We start from the raw sequence: 15,045 nt of genomic DNA, 5'->3' as shown, positions 1-15,045 counted from the left end.
AATGAAAATGTATATATGCCTATTTTATTCCTGTGTATGGAAACATAGGCTTTTAAGACATAAATTCATTTTGACTCTTTTTAGCAAAAATTCATTTGTTTTGTTGTGCCTATAAAAGCCTATTTCACGGGTTCATGCCTATTTGATGTATAATTGCCAATTTAATGCCTTTTGTCAGTCTTTTGAAGAAGCCAGTTTTCTTTCATTCTAGCTGACATGGTCGATAGAATTATTTTTTCGATTCTTAACATCTGTTTACCCACTAACAATAAGGAGAATTCTCCACAAAGTCTCCAGAAACAGTGATTGGGGAATTTCCTTCAGAACCTGATATGAATTTCATTATGATCCATATTGACAAACATTCACAATTATAAGAATTGTGAATAATTTTACCTCGAACCCTTCCATCCCTCGTACCTCGTAAGATGATATACAAGAACAAATCTCTACGTCGAACTATGTTGTGCACACCCATAACCCCTACCTCCGTCTTGCTGCAAACTGTTGGATGCTTTGTCTTGAAATTATGCTGAAATCTACTTTGAAGAAGTGTGTTCGGCAATGCCTAAAGAAAAATCCTCGAAGTCCTACTGGTTGAAGCAGCGGATCACTTGAGATCCTAATTTCACTATTGATGGAACGATACTTTTTAACAAAGTTTGCAGTAAGGATGTAAGTTTGCGATTGAGGATTATGGTCGCATTTTGTTGTAGCTTTTATAGGCATATTAATTTATGTATTTTGGCAAGTTGTTTTTGTTTCAACGCTTCATATGCAGTGAACTTTATTTAATTCTAGCAATACAAAATTCTCAATCATTTAATTACTGGACGAGGAGCTAGAATGCTACCTCGAGACCACCGCAGCTGTCTCTTGCCACAGAGTAGACAAAAATTAAAAATTGGTAATCTCAACTGTGATCAATTTCCTGTGAAAATAGAGATTTAGAATTGTAATGCAATTTTGAAAACTCCCTTTCAAAAAAGATGTGAATAATTTTCACCAGCATTATGTTTAGGCTCTAGTGAACTCTACAAGATACTGCCAAAACATAAATGAAAAATCTTTTTAGGACATATTTCCATGTAAATTACAAATGAATTCCCTTGTTCCCACTTTATGGTTTAATACTGCTGGAAACATTATCCTTACTATTTCTTTGATGAAACTGTTGTATTACTGCAAATTAGCTGCTCAACAATAGACATATGAACAGAGTAACTTGTCAATTTTATTATTTTCCAGACAAGCGTGAAAAAAATACCACATAAATCAGCACAAAAGTATAGTGATGCATCTGAAAGTGGTGGTGATGATTATCATTTTAAGAGGAAGTATGATCTGCTGCCATTTCTTGATGGATACAGGACAGGACAGAGTATAGTGTAGCTTCCACTGAAGTCCCAGTCTCATCCATGGCTGTGACAATATGGAAGCTGCTGGGGTATGGGTGGTGCTGAGTAATGACATTCAGAGCATGACTAGTGCATCTGAGTGTTATGAAAGGTGTTCCTCATAGGGTCAGTCATGCTGCAATAGCACTTTCTGACCCAGTGAGGAAAGCAATGGCAAACTACCTCACTCCTCATCTTGCCTAGTATGCCTCATTTTGGTGCTGCCATTGGTTTTTGTGGTTTCCTTATAACTGCATAACCTTTGGTGGTGCTATTTGAGGATCCAACCAGCCTCTGGGCTGATGACCTAACAGACAAACAGACATGATTGGGCAACCACCCTCTATTAACACTAATCAGTGGGAAAGAATGGAAGGGATCTAACACTTTAAAAATGAAGGTATCAGCCAGAGAAACACTAGGGCAATGAGAGGCGTGAAAATCAAAGACTCCCTAGGTCTCAAAGGCTCTAATTCTGTCGGGATCAGAAAAGAACAAGAGTTGACCAAGGGAGGCCGGATAGGATAGATGAAAGTGAGGAGCCTGGGACAACTGGAAGCAATGCCAGGACCGAGCTAAGGGCACTGTGGTTGCTTATGCACGTTGCCAAGTTAAGAGCCCCTAGGGCACCTTTTAGTTGCCTCTTACAACAGGCAGGGATAACATGGATGTTATTCTACCGCCCCCACCCACGGGGGGAAAATGCATCTGAAACGACTGCTGAAGACCGTATCAATGCAGACTTTCTACCATGACAATGTAAACAGCGACCAGAAAAAAATTTACTTCAGATCTGTGTACTGCAATGGTGGGAGACAATATCCCACTGCAAAAACTCGAGCATCTGAGAAAGTAGCCTCTGTCAGGGAAAAGTTTTATAGGGTCCTGAAACAAAATCCAGGGAGTAAAGAGAGAGTAAAAGTAGTCAATGTACTGTGAGGTTAGGTAGGTGAAGCACTCGTCCTAAAACCAGATGAACTAGCTTCACTGAAGCTTTGTTTGTTTTAGAATTTGCTTTATGTCACACCGACACAGAGAAGTCTTATGGTGACGATGGGATAGGAATGTGCTAGGAGTGGGAAAGACGCAGCCGTGGTGTTAATTGAGGTACAGCCCCAGCAAAGTGAAAATGGGAGAACAAGGAAAACCATCTTCAGGACTGCCGGCAGTAGGATTCGAACCCACTATGTCCCGGATGCAAGTTCGCAGATGAGCGCCCCTAACCACATGGCCACTCACACAGTCAATGAAGTTTTAAACCGATCACTTCATGCAATGAGAGCTCCTTCTCACAACATAGAAACATTCTTCCTGACAAAAGAATGCAATTGTCACCTGAAAGTATTGAAAAGTTGTTTGTTGTAAATTCCTTCCATGTCATCAAGTGTTCCATTAAATTATAAGTAATTTTTTCATGACTATTTGGTTGCCTATTGTGCCTGTTTACATGCCTATTTTGGCTATTTTTAATGTCTATTTGCCTACCTATTTTAACTGTCCTTAATGTCTATAAATCCTGACCCTACTCATGATAATGCATTGTTACCAACTTGAATATACAAATATTATGTGTATTTGCTAAATACTGCTGTATTAGATCCTGAATGATCTACTCTGACGTCAATGAAAGTCTTGAAACAGTGAGATGTTTAGCCCAGTAGCTGATTTGGTCTATGAAATTTCAGCGAGCTACCATTTTATTTCCTGTGGGAGCAACATATAGTGTCCTATGAGATTTACATCAATACCAAAACGTGCAGGCCTTGGATCATCCATGAAAACTGTTTGCCAGCCAAATGACCTGCATATACTGTAGTGTCACGAAATCAGTAATGACAACTTCTTCACTCATACTGCTTGGTTTTCTAGAAAAGGAAAGCACAAATTAATTTCGGGCAGGCCAAACAGTAGATTCCTAAATGAACTGCGGGCCACATAATTTTCCCCACCCAGCGTCCTTCCCCAACACACAAATATCCCCCCTCCACACGCGCGCGCGCACACACGCACGCACGCACGCACACACACACACACGTCCCCTTCTTCAATCACCAACCAATTAACCAACCAACATCTCACACAGCTATTCGACAACCCGAACAATAACCTGACACACAATACAAAACAAATTGAGAAAAGTAAACGGTACTCTGTAACTTCGTATAAACTTACCAATTACCTGACAGTGTTGAAATGTCTGGAGATAGCCACCCTCAGAATGGAATGTACTGTAGGTGTTCGTCACTGATATTAGAACATAATTTTGATTTTATAACCTTTACAGACCTGGCACTCATGTTTGTGAGGGTTCTTTCAAACGCATGCTAGTACCAGGACCTAATCTTTTAATGTTGGTGACCATGTTGCATGATTATGAGCATCTTACGATTCAAGGAGCAGTGAATTCCTGGATGAATTTCCAATCATCAGGGTGGTAGCACGAGTTCTGATAATGGCGGTAAGCACGTGTCAATTGTTCCGCGCCGCATCACAACAAGTTTTGTTTTGTTTGAAATATATAACATATTTGTTCAAGTAGGTTGTTGAATTATGCACTAAAATTATTGTTTTAATAATATATATAGCAAAAATGCATAAATTTGCTAAATCCATGAGTAAATCTGATCCAAAATTCTCACCATCACAAACATGAGTGTACATCCCTAATATTACAGCAGCGTATTTTTGGGTTAAGGCTGTCATCTAAACTTTGTTATGATGGCAGGACTTAATTATGCTCATGACACGGATGGAATGATGAGGATACTTGAGGAGGATGTATCTGAACTAGAATTTAGTGACAGTGAAAATGGAGTAATACAAATACCAACATCAATGAGGAAATTTCTGATTCGGAGGAGGAGAATGAAAGTCATGAGGGAGAAGCTGTTTCTGGAGTGGCCTGGACAAAAACTCCATTTAAATCCAAGGATTTACCATGTGATATCATTAACTTCTTTGACTGTGCCATAGTAAATGCCTGGCAAGAGTTTCGTCATGACTGTTCTCAGCTGAGAATGAAACAAAAGGAGGTGATGGATCTTCTTGAGTTCAAATTAGCCACTGCAGAATATCTGATTGGTGGTCCAAAAAGAAAGAGATCAGCTGAGTATTTTGAGTCTGGAGATACAGATAACGCTGTATCAAAAAAGAGTGAATCGATCAGGGGCCATACCCAGAGTCGATAACTGATTGGATGGGTACAACTGGCCCGCAGTTGACAAGTTGAAAGCCCCACTGTGCTGCTGGCTCAAGCGTTGTTCACGTCGATCACGAGTGAGGTACCAGAAGTGCAATATCTATTTGTGTATAGAGACTACAACTGCTTCACTAAATTTCATACCCAGAATTAGGTACTACTCATGTATGAAAAAAAGTTACTGATGCACCCTCACAAAAGTGAGTATATTTTCCAGCAGGAGTATGGCCCTAACATTCATAATTGTGAGGATATATCTTCTGTAAAACTGTAAAAATGTTTTCAGGAAAACCAGATACTATGTCATTTACATGGTGAACAACAATAAAAATCACAAAGTTACTGTAAAATTTTTATTAGTTTCATTTTAGGTCTGTAAGGGATGAACTTCATTTTTGAAAATGTTTGTTCACAAATGTAAGACTCTCAAATATGCACAAGTATTTTCTCGCAAATTTTAAGAAAACTGGAAAATATTCATTACCAAGCACCCTGTAAAGGTTATATTACCCTCCGCGAACTTGTCCCTTAATTGGGAACAACATGAAGTTCTATTAATTTAACCTATAGTTTTACAGGTACATCATCGATATCAACTGCAAATGGATTTTCAAACAAATGATTTTTTAACACACTCACAGAAAGGTTTTTAAAACTGTTTTCAAACTCACTCTTCATTAAGCCAATCAACTTAATAAAACTGATCATATGAATGGATGAAAACCATAACGGTATAAGTGACATTTTTGAAAAAATGAGTTAAGTGCTGGATCTAACTCTGGGAGGATGTATCCTCTCACCAGCAAAGAGATACAAGTGATAGCGGTAATATTTGTGCTCTAGTGATGGGTGGTATAACTACAAATAGCATGCTTTATATGAGTGTTAAGATGTTTAAATGCCTTTTTTTCTGAGTGAACAAAATGCTACTTATACCGTTATGGTTTTCATTCATTCATATGGTAGTGAACTGTGAGTTCACTTCTTGAAGCTCAGTACAAGATGAAAAGTGTGGGAACATGCCCTTCTCTAATTGTTGTCAAAATCATATCAATTTATTTCGGAACGCTAACAAATAACTATACACTTCATTTAAGAGCATGCCTTCCCCTTGTAATCCCTTATTCAAAACACTTAAATGTTGCGTTCAATCTGCGAGTATCGCTAAATCCCACATCCAGTATTCATCCCCAAATTCGGCCACTTCTTTCTGTTTCATGTTTGTAAATATGCTTATTTCTTCAAAAAGATGAAAGAAATGTTTCGATTTAATTATTTTTTATATTCTTTTGCCATTTGATTTACGTTGCACCGACACAGATAGGTCTTATGGCGACGATGGGACTACTCAGAATTGTCCAACCAAGAGGCTGCTATATTGTCGCGTTATTCCACCCACTTAACATGTTGCGCTCTTCAAAATTTTCACAACGTTAAATATCACTTGTACCTGGACAACATATTTCTAATTCATGAAAATGACTGCAACTCAAACAGCTTTCCAGTTGTCACAGGCTATATGTTGATCATCTTGTAAAGATAATACAGAATATGAAATTCACAATAATTGAAGTTCAATTAAGAAACAAGTTTTTACTGAAATTATAGCTAAAGAGGTATAAGCATAATGCTGAATTAGTTACTGCCATCGTAATCAACTTACATATCCATGAATTCCACAACGTCCACTCGACTAGGGAAAACGGGATCTTCGCCGTCCCTGGGAGCAGCCCAATGAGAACCCATGAGAGCATCTACAGCCTTAATCGCTGTGGAAGAAGGAAACAGGTAATTAATATATAGATCAGAAATGAATATGTAAAATAAGTATATCATATAAACTTACTTCAATACAGACTGTTATGCCCTTTAGCATTCACCCTACAAATCTCATCTCTCATTTTAACACTCATCTAGTGCAACAGCAAGAGTAAGTCTAATTCACCTATCATAAGAACACTTTCCAGATAGTAACAGAACTATAATATGTTTTGATGATGATGCTTGTTGTTTAAAGGGGCCTAACATCTAACATCTAATAATGTTTTCTATATTAATCTTTCTACAGGCTATTTTAATTAGTGCTACTTTATAGTTCTTGAGTTTTATACGTGTGTCTAGCTGAGGATAAAGCAAATGAGGATCGAAACTACTACTAGTTATCTGAAGGTATACAATGTAAGATTCTAACTTTACAACTGTAAATCTTTGTGTATTAATCAGATGGGACATCCCCCTTTTAACTTAATTATATTAATTACTGCATATCTCAGTATATGAAGTACCTCTACAATCCTACATCTGCAAATAGCATTGACGCATCTTCAGGTTCAATACACTGTACCTCGAAATCTGAACCCAACTGTCACCACCTGTGACCAATCAGAATGCCAAACTTCGTAGGCAGGCTGCCTAGATGGCACCACTCCAAAAAAGTCTGCAACCCACTTATCATCATCATCATCATCATCATCATCATCATTGTTCCTAACTTAATAATCCTTCTTCAACGCACTTGTCCCGCCACTGTTTCCACCTGTGTGTACCGTATTCATTCTTGCTCAAATCTGATGCTCATCTTATTACTCTTCCAAGCTGTCATTACTGCCTCCTCCTGTTCTGAACGGTGTGTATCTGTAATCATTCTTACTCAAATCTGGTGCTAATCTTATTACTGATGATGATGATGATGATGATGATGATGATGATGACGATGCTTGTTGTTTAAAGGGGCCTAACATCGAAGGTCATCGGCCCCTAATGGTACAAGATGGATGACCTGTGATGATAAATAAAAAATTAAAAGTTAAAATATTAAAATGCATCCACTGACTAGAGTTTAAAAGAAATGGTGATGAAAAACTTACTATGAGATTAAAACAATCAGTGGATCTAATTCGCAATGCCTTATTTCTAATAAAAGATAGAAAACAGAGGTGATAATGGAATATGGCATTGCCTGGACAGTCAGATATATATATACATATAATTCATGGGATGAGTTAAAATAACACATTAAAATACGCAACACGAACTATAATAGAGTCAATGGGATAAAAGCGCAGACGACCAAAAATACACTAAGACAAGAACAATATTACACATGAGAAAGAAGACCACTGTCCCTCATAAAACAGATGACGAGGTCTGCGGACTGCTCGTCATCGCGCAGGATGAGGGAGTTGGTACACGGGAGTTTTAGACTACGGCGCAGATTGACGAGATCCACGCACTCCGTAAGGATGTGTACCACGGAAAGATGATCGCCTCAAGTACACACCGGAGGGGGTTCTCCTTTCAATAAATGGGAGTGAGTCAGGGTACCATGGCCGATTTGAAGACTACATAATACCACTGCTTCCCTCTGAGAAGCCCGCAGGGAAGTCTTCCATACTTTCGTTGTACCTTTTATCGCTCTCAGCTTATTTGGAAGAGGAGTGGCCTTGAAGGAACGAGTTTACGGTGAGGAGTCCATGAGAAGGACGGAATGGACTCCTCAGCAGCAGCAGCAAGAATAACTTGGGTGATGTAAGTTATTTCCTCGCCAACAGTCTGCCTGATATTGTCGTTAAAGACAGCTAGTGATGTGTACTTTGGCCAATCAGCATGTTTAAGAATCCATCCAGGTGAAGCCTCAACAGATTTTTGTTTCAACAAAGTAAGGATGATGGGAAAACGGTCACTGTCACAGAGATCATTGTGTGTATTCCACCGAAACAGCACATCGAACGTTCGGCTGCATAGACTTGCGTCTATGCGAGAATACGTGCCTTAACGTACACTGAAGTGAGTTGGTGCCCGTGTTCAAAATACATAAATCCAGCTCTGTTACTTATCTTTCCAGCTCTCGTCCCCAGGGGCAAGGCATCTCAGAGCCCGATATGGGGTGATTGGGCGTTAAAATCACCCAATAAGAGGAAGGGAGGTGGAAGCTGATCTGTAAGATCAGTGACATTTATATTAAGAGGCTGGCCTGGTGGAAAATAAACGTTACACACTGTTGCTTTGACAGGCAGCGGTACCCACACCGCAATTGCTTCCAGTGGGGTCCGGGGAACCTCTTCGCTATAAGTATCAGAACGGACAAAAATACCCACGCCACCAGACGCCCGGTGGGCATAATACCGTTCTGTCGAAGATAGTCTGAAATTTCTCAAGACCGTATGATGACCTGGTCTGAAGTTTGTCTCCTGAATACATACTATACTCGCAACGTACTCACTGATGAGCTGATGTAGCTCAGCAAGATGCCTGTCATAACTGTTACAATTCCACTGTAACAGTGCCATAGTGTGGGTGTGCATTTCTGAGGTTTAGGTTAGAAGCAGCGTAATGCTACCTAACCTACACTCACATCCCCATCCGAAGATGAAGATAAATGCCTTGAATTTCTTTGACGTAGTTCAGGGGCAGGGTTTCTTCCTACAAGGGGAGCGAGCCGGTTTTCCAGGAGAAAAACCGGCTGGCGCAGAATCAGACCCTCCGGGTGGAGAGCGTGAGGCCCCATTTGTAGGAGATGTTGAACGCCTGGTAAGGGCACTCTTCTTCCTTGCCGTCGATTCTTGTTTAGACAGACCGCCTCCGCCGGCTTAGGCGCAGCTTTCACCGACCTCGTGAGGGAAGAAAACGTCTTCTTCCCCTGCTGTGCTGTCGTAGGTTTCTTAGATGGCACAGGCTGATTGGCGGTCGAAGGCCGGGATGGACCCGCCTTCGAGCTCGTTCTCTTTGCGGCGTTGCTCGTAGGAACAACTGCCGCCTTGGGCGCAGCGATCTTCTGGATAGGTGTTCCAGTTGAAAACGAGGAACCTAGGAGAGACTGTGCTATCTTGCTGAAGTCTAGTGTCTTGGCCGGTGCATTCAGAGAATTAAACTTACGGCACCCTTCCTGGAAGGAAAGACCATCCAGGGTCTTGATCTCCTGGATCTTCTTCTCACTCAGATAGGTCAGACAGTTCCAATCTCGAGGAGCATGAAGACCACAGCAGTTTGTGCACTCCTCTGCGCCATGAGCTACTCCTCCACATGTACCACACACAGACTGATTCGAGCAACAGGATGGCATGTGTCCGAATCTCTGGCATTGATAACATCGCATGGGAGGCGGGATGTACGCCCTCACATCGCAACGATAGGTTGTTACCTTGACTTTCTCTGGCAACACTGACAATTTGAAGGAGACTATGAACGCAACCGTGGCATCTCCACCGTTGACTTTGCGTGTGATACGCCGAACGTGTGTCACGCCATGGTGCTTCATGTCTTCCATCAATTCATCATCAGTGTTCAGAACGAGATCACGGTGGAAAATAACTCCGAGAACCAGATTCAAGGTTTTGTGCTCTTCCACTTTGACGGGGATTTCGCCAAAGTGGTCACACTTGAGCAACCGATCTGCTTGGAGCACGGTGCTCATCTTCAGAAGCAAACCACCATTGTGGATTTTCTTCAGATCCTCAAGTTCACCATATACACCTTTGATGTGTCGACTGAAGAGAATTGATTTGACCAGCTTGAAATCGTGCCCATCGGTTCTGGTAGCAACCAGCAACCTAGGGAAGCTGGAACCCAGACTAATACGCTGCGCTTCTTCCCAAGCGGTTGCCCCCCCTCAGAGAATCAAAAGTTAAAAACTTCGGTAGCAAACTACCCGAGGAGGCAGGCGGAAGTTGTTTCGACGCCATGACCGAAATCATCCTCCCCAAATGCCACCCACTCCGATCAAGGGTCTCTGTAGCCAAACCAAGCAACCAAGGCAACACCCACCTGGTCATAGCCGGTACTGCCTGGGGTCCGATGTTGGACGATGCCTAATACGGGAGGACTGAGGCAATGAGCCTAGGACTCCCTTCCTCCAGTCACCCGCAATAGCATGTACCCCATAGCGTGTACAGAGCACTAAATATAGGTAAACATAAATAAAAATAATTAATAAGAATATGTCCTTCCAGCATTCGGTTGCGCGGGGACCTGTGTTGTCAGGCGGATACTACTGCCCGGGTACAACACTCCCACTCGCCGCTTCCTGGGGGGTTACTGACACGGGCTTTCGAGTGTAGTCGCACACGTAGGAGGTCCACCTCCGAGCAGCACACATATCAAAAATTTTGAAATGGTCTACAACTGACCCTCGGAAAAACAATAATAAATAAGGAGGGGACCATGGCCACATGACCTTTTTAGTCACCTTCTACGACAGGCAGGGATTACCTGTGGATGTAGTCAGCCTCTCCCATCCACAGGAGGTCCAACACATTATACCAAACCGCAATCCATGTCTGCGCCTAGTTTGCCCCTTTTAGTCGCCTCTTACGACAGGCAGAGGATGCCGCGGGTGTATTCTACATGTGCATCCCCCACCCGCAGGGAGTAATCTTATTACTCTACCAAGCCATTTCATTCTTGCCTCATCTATATTACTAATATTTTCTTACAAATTTAATTCAGAGGAATTGCTTTTCATTCCCTGCGACACTGCATATTTAATCATAAGCAACAAACTTCATGATGATCCATACTGAAGAGCAAATTCCAAACATGAATTAAATAAGAATGTAATACCGCAGTATGCAAATGTAATGGGATTTCTTAGCAGGAACCTAACGTCAAATCAGGGGCCCCACCAACAGTCCACAAGTGAGGTAAGAACTACACTACCGGGCGAGTTGGCCGTGCGTGTAGAGGCGCGCGGCTGTGAGCTTGCATCCGGGAGATAGTAGGTTCGAATCCCACTATCGGCAGCCCTGAAAGTGGTTTTCCGTGGTTTCCCATTTTCACACCAGGCAAATGCTGGGGCTGTACCTTAATTAAGGCCACGGCCGCTTCCTTCCAACTCCTAGGCCTTTCCTCTCCCATCGTCGCCATAAGACCTATCTGTGTCGGTGCGACGTAAAGCCCCTAGCAAAAAAAAAAAAAAAAAAAGAACTACACTAACCTATGGTTTTCCTGCCTGGAGTCCCACCACAGTCACAAATCTAAACAAACTTCAGAAAATACAGAATCAAGGGGAAAGGCTGATAACTTACTGCTCCCACCTTCATTCGGCTAACCTCCCGTCAACTGAAACTACTCTCAAAAGGACCGACTTGACCTTTCTCCAGAGGTGCCAAACTTTGAAGTGGACTATCAGTAATCTCTCTCCACCCCCGAGAAAAATTTTAAGTCGAATCCAAAGCATGCTCCTCCCTCCCTCCCTTTTGCCCATCCCTCTAGCAATCTATTCGAAAGTATATCATATTACACAATAAGATTTCCACACAACTTGTTAGTTCTGTGATAAAACATTCCTTGTAGCTTGTTTCTCACACAGCAGCTGCTTTTCAGTGTAGTTCTTCTTGAAGCATCCTTCCCACTGTGATGACATTTTAGTCTTCTGAACCATAAGCAATTCCAGTGCAGATGTGCTTAATGTAGGCCTCACTTCTTTCTGGATCTTTCTGTCAACTGTCAGGTACACTTAACACAGCAAATACAACAGCATACCTGCCAACTTTCGAAAAGAGAAATCCAGTAGATCCTTAAGCGGAAATTTTTCTACAACACGCGCATGCGTAACAGTCTTGAGATATAATGAAAAAGGACAGCAGGTGGGGGGGGGGGAGGGAGATTATAAATAATACTAATACAAGTCAAATACAGTAGAACCTCGATGCATCGTTCCCAGAACTGTCGTTTTCCCGTATCCATCGTTGAATTTATTCGGTCCCAAAAATGTTCCATATAAACCGCATCTATCATTTCTCAAACTATCGTTTTATCGCATGGATCATCGAAAAATTATTTGTCCCTGGTCACAATTTTCCCGCATTGATTGATCGGACGTAAGAAAAATATACGCAAAAGATTTTTTGAATTTAGAGGGACTGCTCAATACTCTTAACCATATAATAGCGGCAACCTGTTACGCGAGAATGTATGAGCGATTCGGAGTTGCTAGTCCTGAACAAGGATCTGGTAAGCTGGAGTGCTGTGCGCAGGTTATTCACGCGCAACCTCACTACTAGCCTCCTGGTGTCAACGTTTTTCCTCGACCCACTAACCGACCCCTAGAAGTATTTTTATTTACAAGAATTAAAACGTAGACAGCGTAAAACTCAAATTTGCCACCATTTCCTGTGTTGGTATAGGCTGGCTAGGGATGCCAACTTCGTTGGAAAAAAAAAAGAGAAAATCGTGCAGTGCGCCAGATACGTTTTAATTAGTCACAGGGTGATTAATCGCGTTGTACCTTGTGGAGTGTGTGGGATGCTAGAGGCCTGTTAACCGCTTTGTTGCCCTCTGCCCAAAAGTCTTGTTTCAAGCCGAACCTACCCAAGCCAAGACCAATAATCTTTTCTCATAGCCTAGTCTTGTAATTAGTTCCTAAGTTGGCAGCTTCGCACAAGCCGCTGCAACATCGCTTGAGACGTGCCGCGTTGAATTTCTAATCTCTGTGACATAGTCTGAGCTGAGCTGCTGGAGCTCTAACATTCGCAAAGGGTCTACAGAATCTTTTCCTGAATACAGGTTATCGCCGTAATATCCACGTATATCTTTAATTTGCAATAAGAGGGCTGAACGTAAAGGTTTTCAATTATTACAAAATGTGTAAAAAAAGTGAAACGAAACGGCATAAAAGTATTTTTTTTTTTTTTTTCCCCATCTCGTAGGCCTATATCGTGGTTGCGAAATTTTGTTACCGTTATGTATAGTATGAGCTAAATGGTTAGCACGTGTTGGCTGTTGGTTCAAGGGGTCTGGATTGGGTCAAGGATTTTAACTTTCCTTGGTCAATTCCAACGGTTTAGGGACTGTCTGTTTGCCGAATTAAACATTAGAATTCATCTTAGGTAGGGCCGCATTTTCATATGCGCGTAGATCGTCCATCACGCAATAACTTGAAAAACCTGCACCCGGCTCCGGAGACCACGCGCCATTATTGTTGTTTTTATAATATATATATATATATTCATTTACAGCCATTAGAGACCACGTTAGATAACAATTACATGTTTCTGAAAGCCTTCCTCACAGCCCAGAACTTCAGCATCCTCTCTCTGGCAGCCTGTCTTCTTTCTTCCGTCCATCCACGGTTAAGTTTCGGTTCGTCATGGAATCCCTGAAATCTGTCGATCACTGACTTAAACTCTGTTTGGTTTGAGATGTCTTCTGAATTTAATCCCACCTGTCAGATCCTTTCTCATCTCCCTGAACCATTTGTCTGACACTTTAGGTCTGCTGTCTAGTATTGTGAAAATCCTTTTCGTTAGTCTCTTCTCATCCATTCTAAATAAATGCCCTTAGAATTTAAGTCTCCTGTTGTTTTTATAATAATATTATTAAATTTACATAACGAAAAATGTCCCAATACAGTACCCGTATTTTATTATTTTGCTCTCCCCCTAATTCTTATGTTGCCCGCATTCATAATTTTCACGCATCAGTCGTCATTTTCCCCCTGCCCTCTGAAAAACGATACATCGAGGTTTGACTGTATATGTTATGATCACCCCTGAAATTTAATACACAAATTTAGATCTTGATGAGTGCTCATCTGTTTTCACTTAACACTGGGAACACTTTCCGTGATCGCATAAAACAAGGAAATTAAGCACAATATGTATGCCTCCCGAAAAGACTGATAATAGTGTTTCTTAGTTGAACTCATTACGAACACCAATAAAAATACTAAATCGCTTAGACATTCGTCACAGAATTCCACGAGTTTCAGAACTACCGCCAATGTTACACACGCACACAAACAAAGAAAGCCTTTCAGCTGCTATGAAGCAAGACACAGTTACTGAAGTTGTTTTATATAAATTCACAGCCTGCTACTTTTCATGGATTTCTTTTCTTCAAAATCGCAGCCTGCTACTTGCTTGGGAACATTTAATTGAATGAAGTAGCAGTTGAGGTCAAACAAGGTGACAAAAGCACAGTGATAAGCGATAATGTGATTACTGATACATTTATCGGTCGAATTTCAAACACTGCATCTCATATTACCACCTACCATCGAAAGTCAAACAAATCCGATTTGACCGCAGAGAGCGAAACCAAGCGCAGATATTCAAAATCCGTACAATAACGTTCATCCATACAACCGTAAAACACATTCAAAATCCATACATTTTACAGACAAAATTGGAATACTCGGCAGGTATGCAACATTTCTGAAGGATTTATAGTGGAGAACAGCAGCACCTGAGTTCCTTCATTCACAATGAATTTTACAACGCTTATGGGCAGCAAAAGTAAGTCATGATCGAATAAGTATCGTTGCCAACTCGCAAGCATTGAAACGAGGACGATTTAGGAGAAATGTTCAATCCTTTTGAGCATTTTTCCTTCTTTTCTTTTTTTTTCTGTAGAAAATTATTTTTTCCTGATAACGTCACCTTTTCCGTTATAATTTCCCTTTTGACCATAATTTCGTAATCATGAGGTGAAATCCGTAATAGTTGGCACCTC

The 15,045-nt window shown here is 41.2% G+C and overlaps 1 protein-coding gene across 1 annotated transcript in view; it reads right to left on the bottom strand.

Moving 5' to 3' along the window:
* Trp1 (translocation protein 1) overlaps window positions 1-15,045 on the bottom strand; it is a 194,530-nt gene that overhangs the window by 77,720 nt on the left and 101,765 nt on the right. Inside the window, exon 3 of the mRNA XM_067141537.2 lies at window positions 6,260-6,365. Coding sequence (XP_066997638.1) covers window positions 6,260-6,365 — 106 coding nt within the window. The remainder of the gene's footprint in view (window positions 1-6,259; window positions 6,366-15,045) is intronic.

The sequence above is a fragment of the Anabrus simplex genome, chromosome 2, assembly GCF_040414725.1.
Source record: "Anabrus simplex isolate iqAnaSimp1 chromosome 2, ASM4041472v1, whole genome shotgun sequence".
Taxonomy (NCBI): Eukaryota; Metazoa; Arthropoda; class Insecta; order Orthoptera; family Tettigoniidae; genus Anabrus; species Anabrus simplex.
Note: the sequence above shows the minus strand (reverse complement) of the source record. Positions and strands in the feature narration are given on the sequence as shown.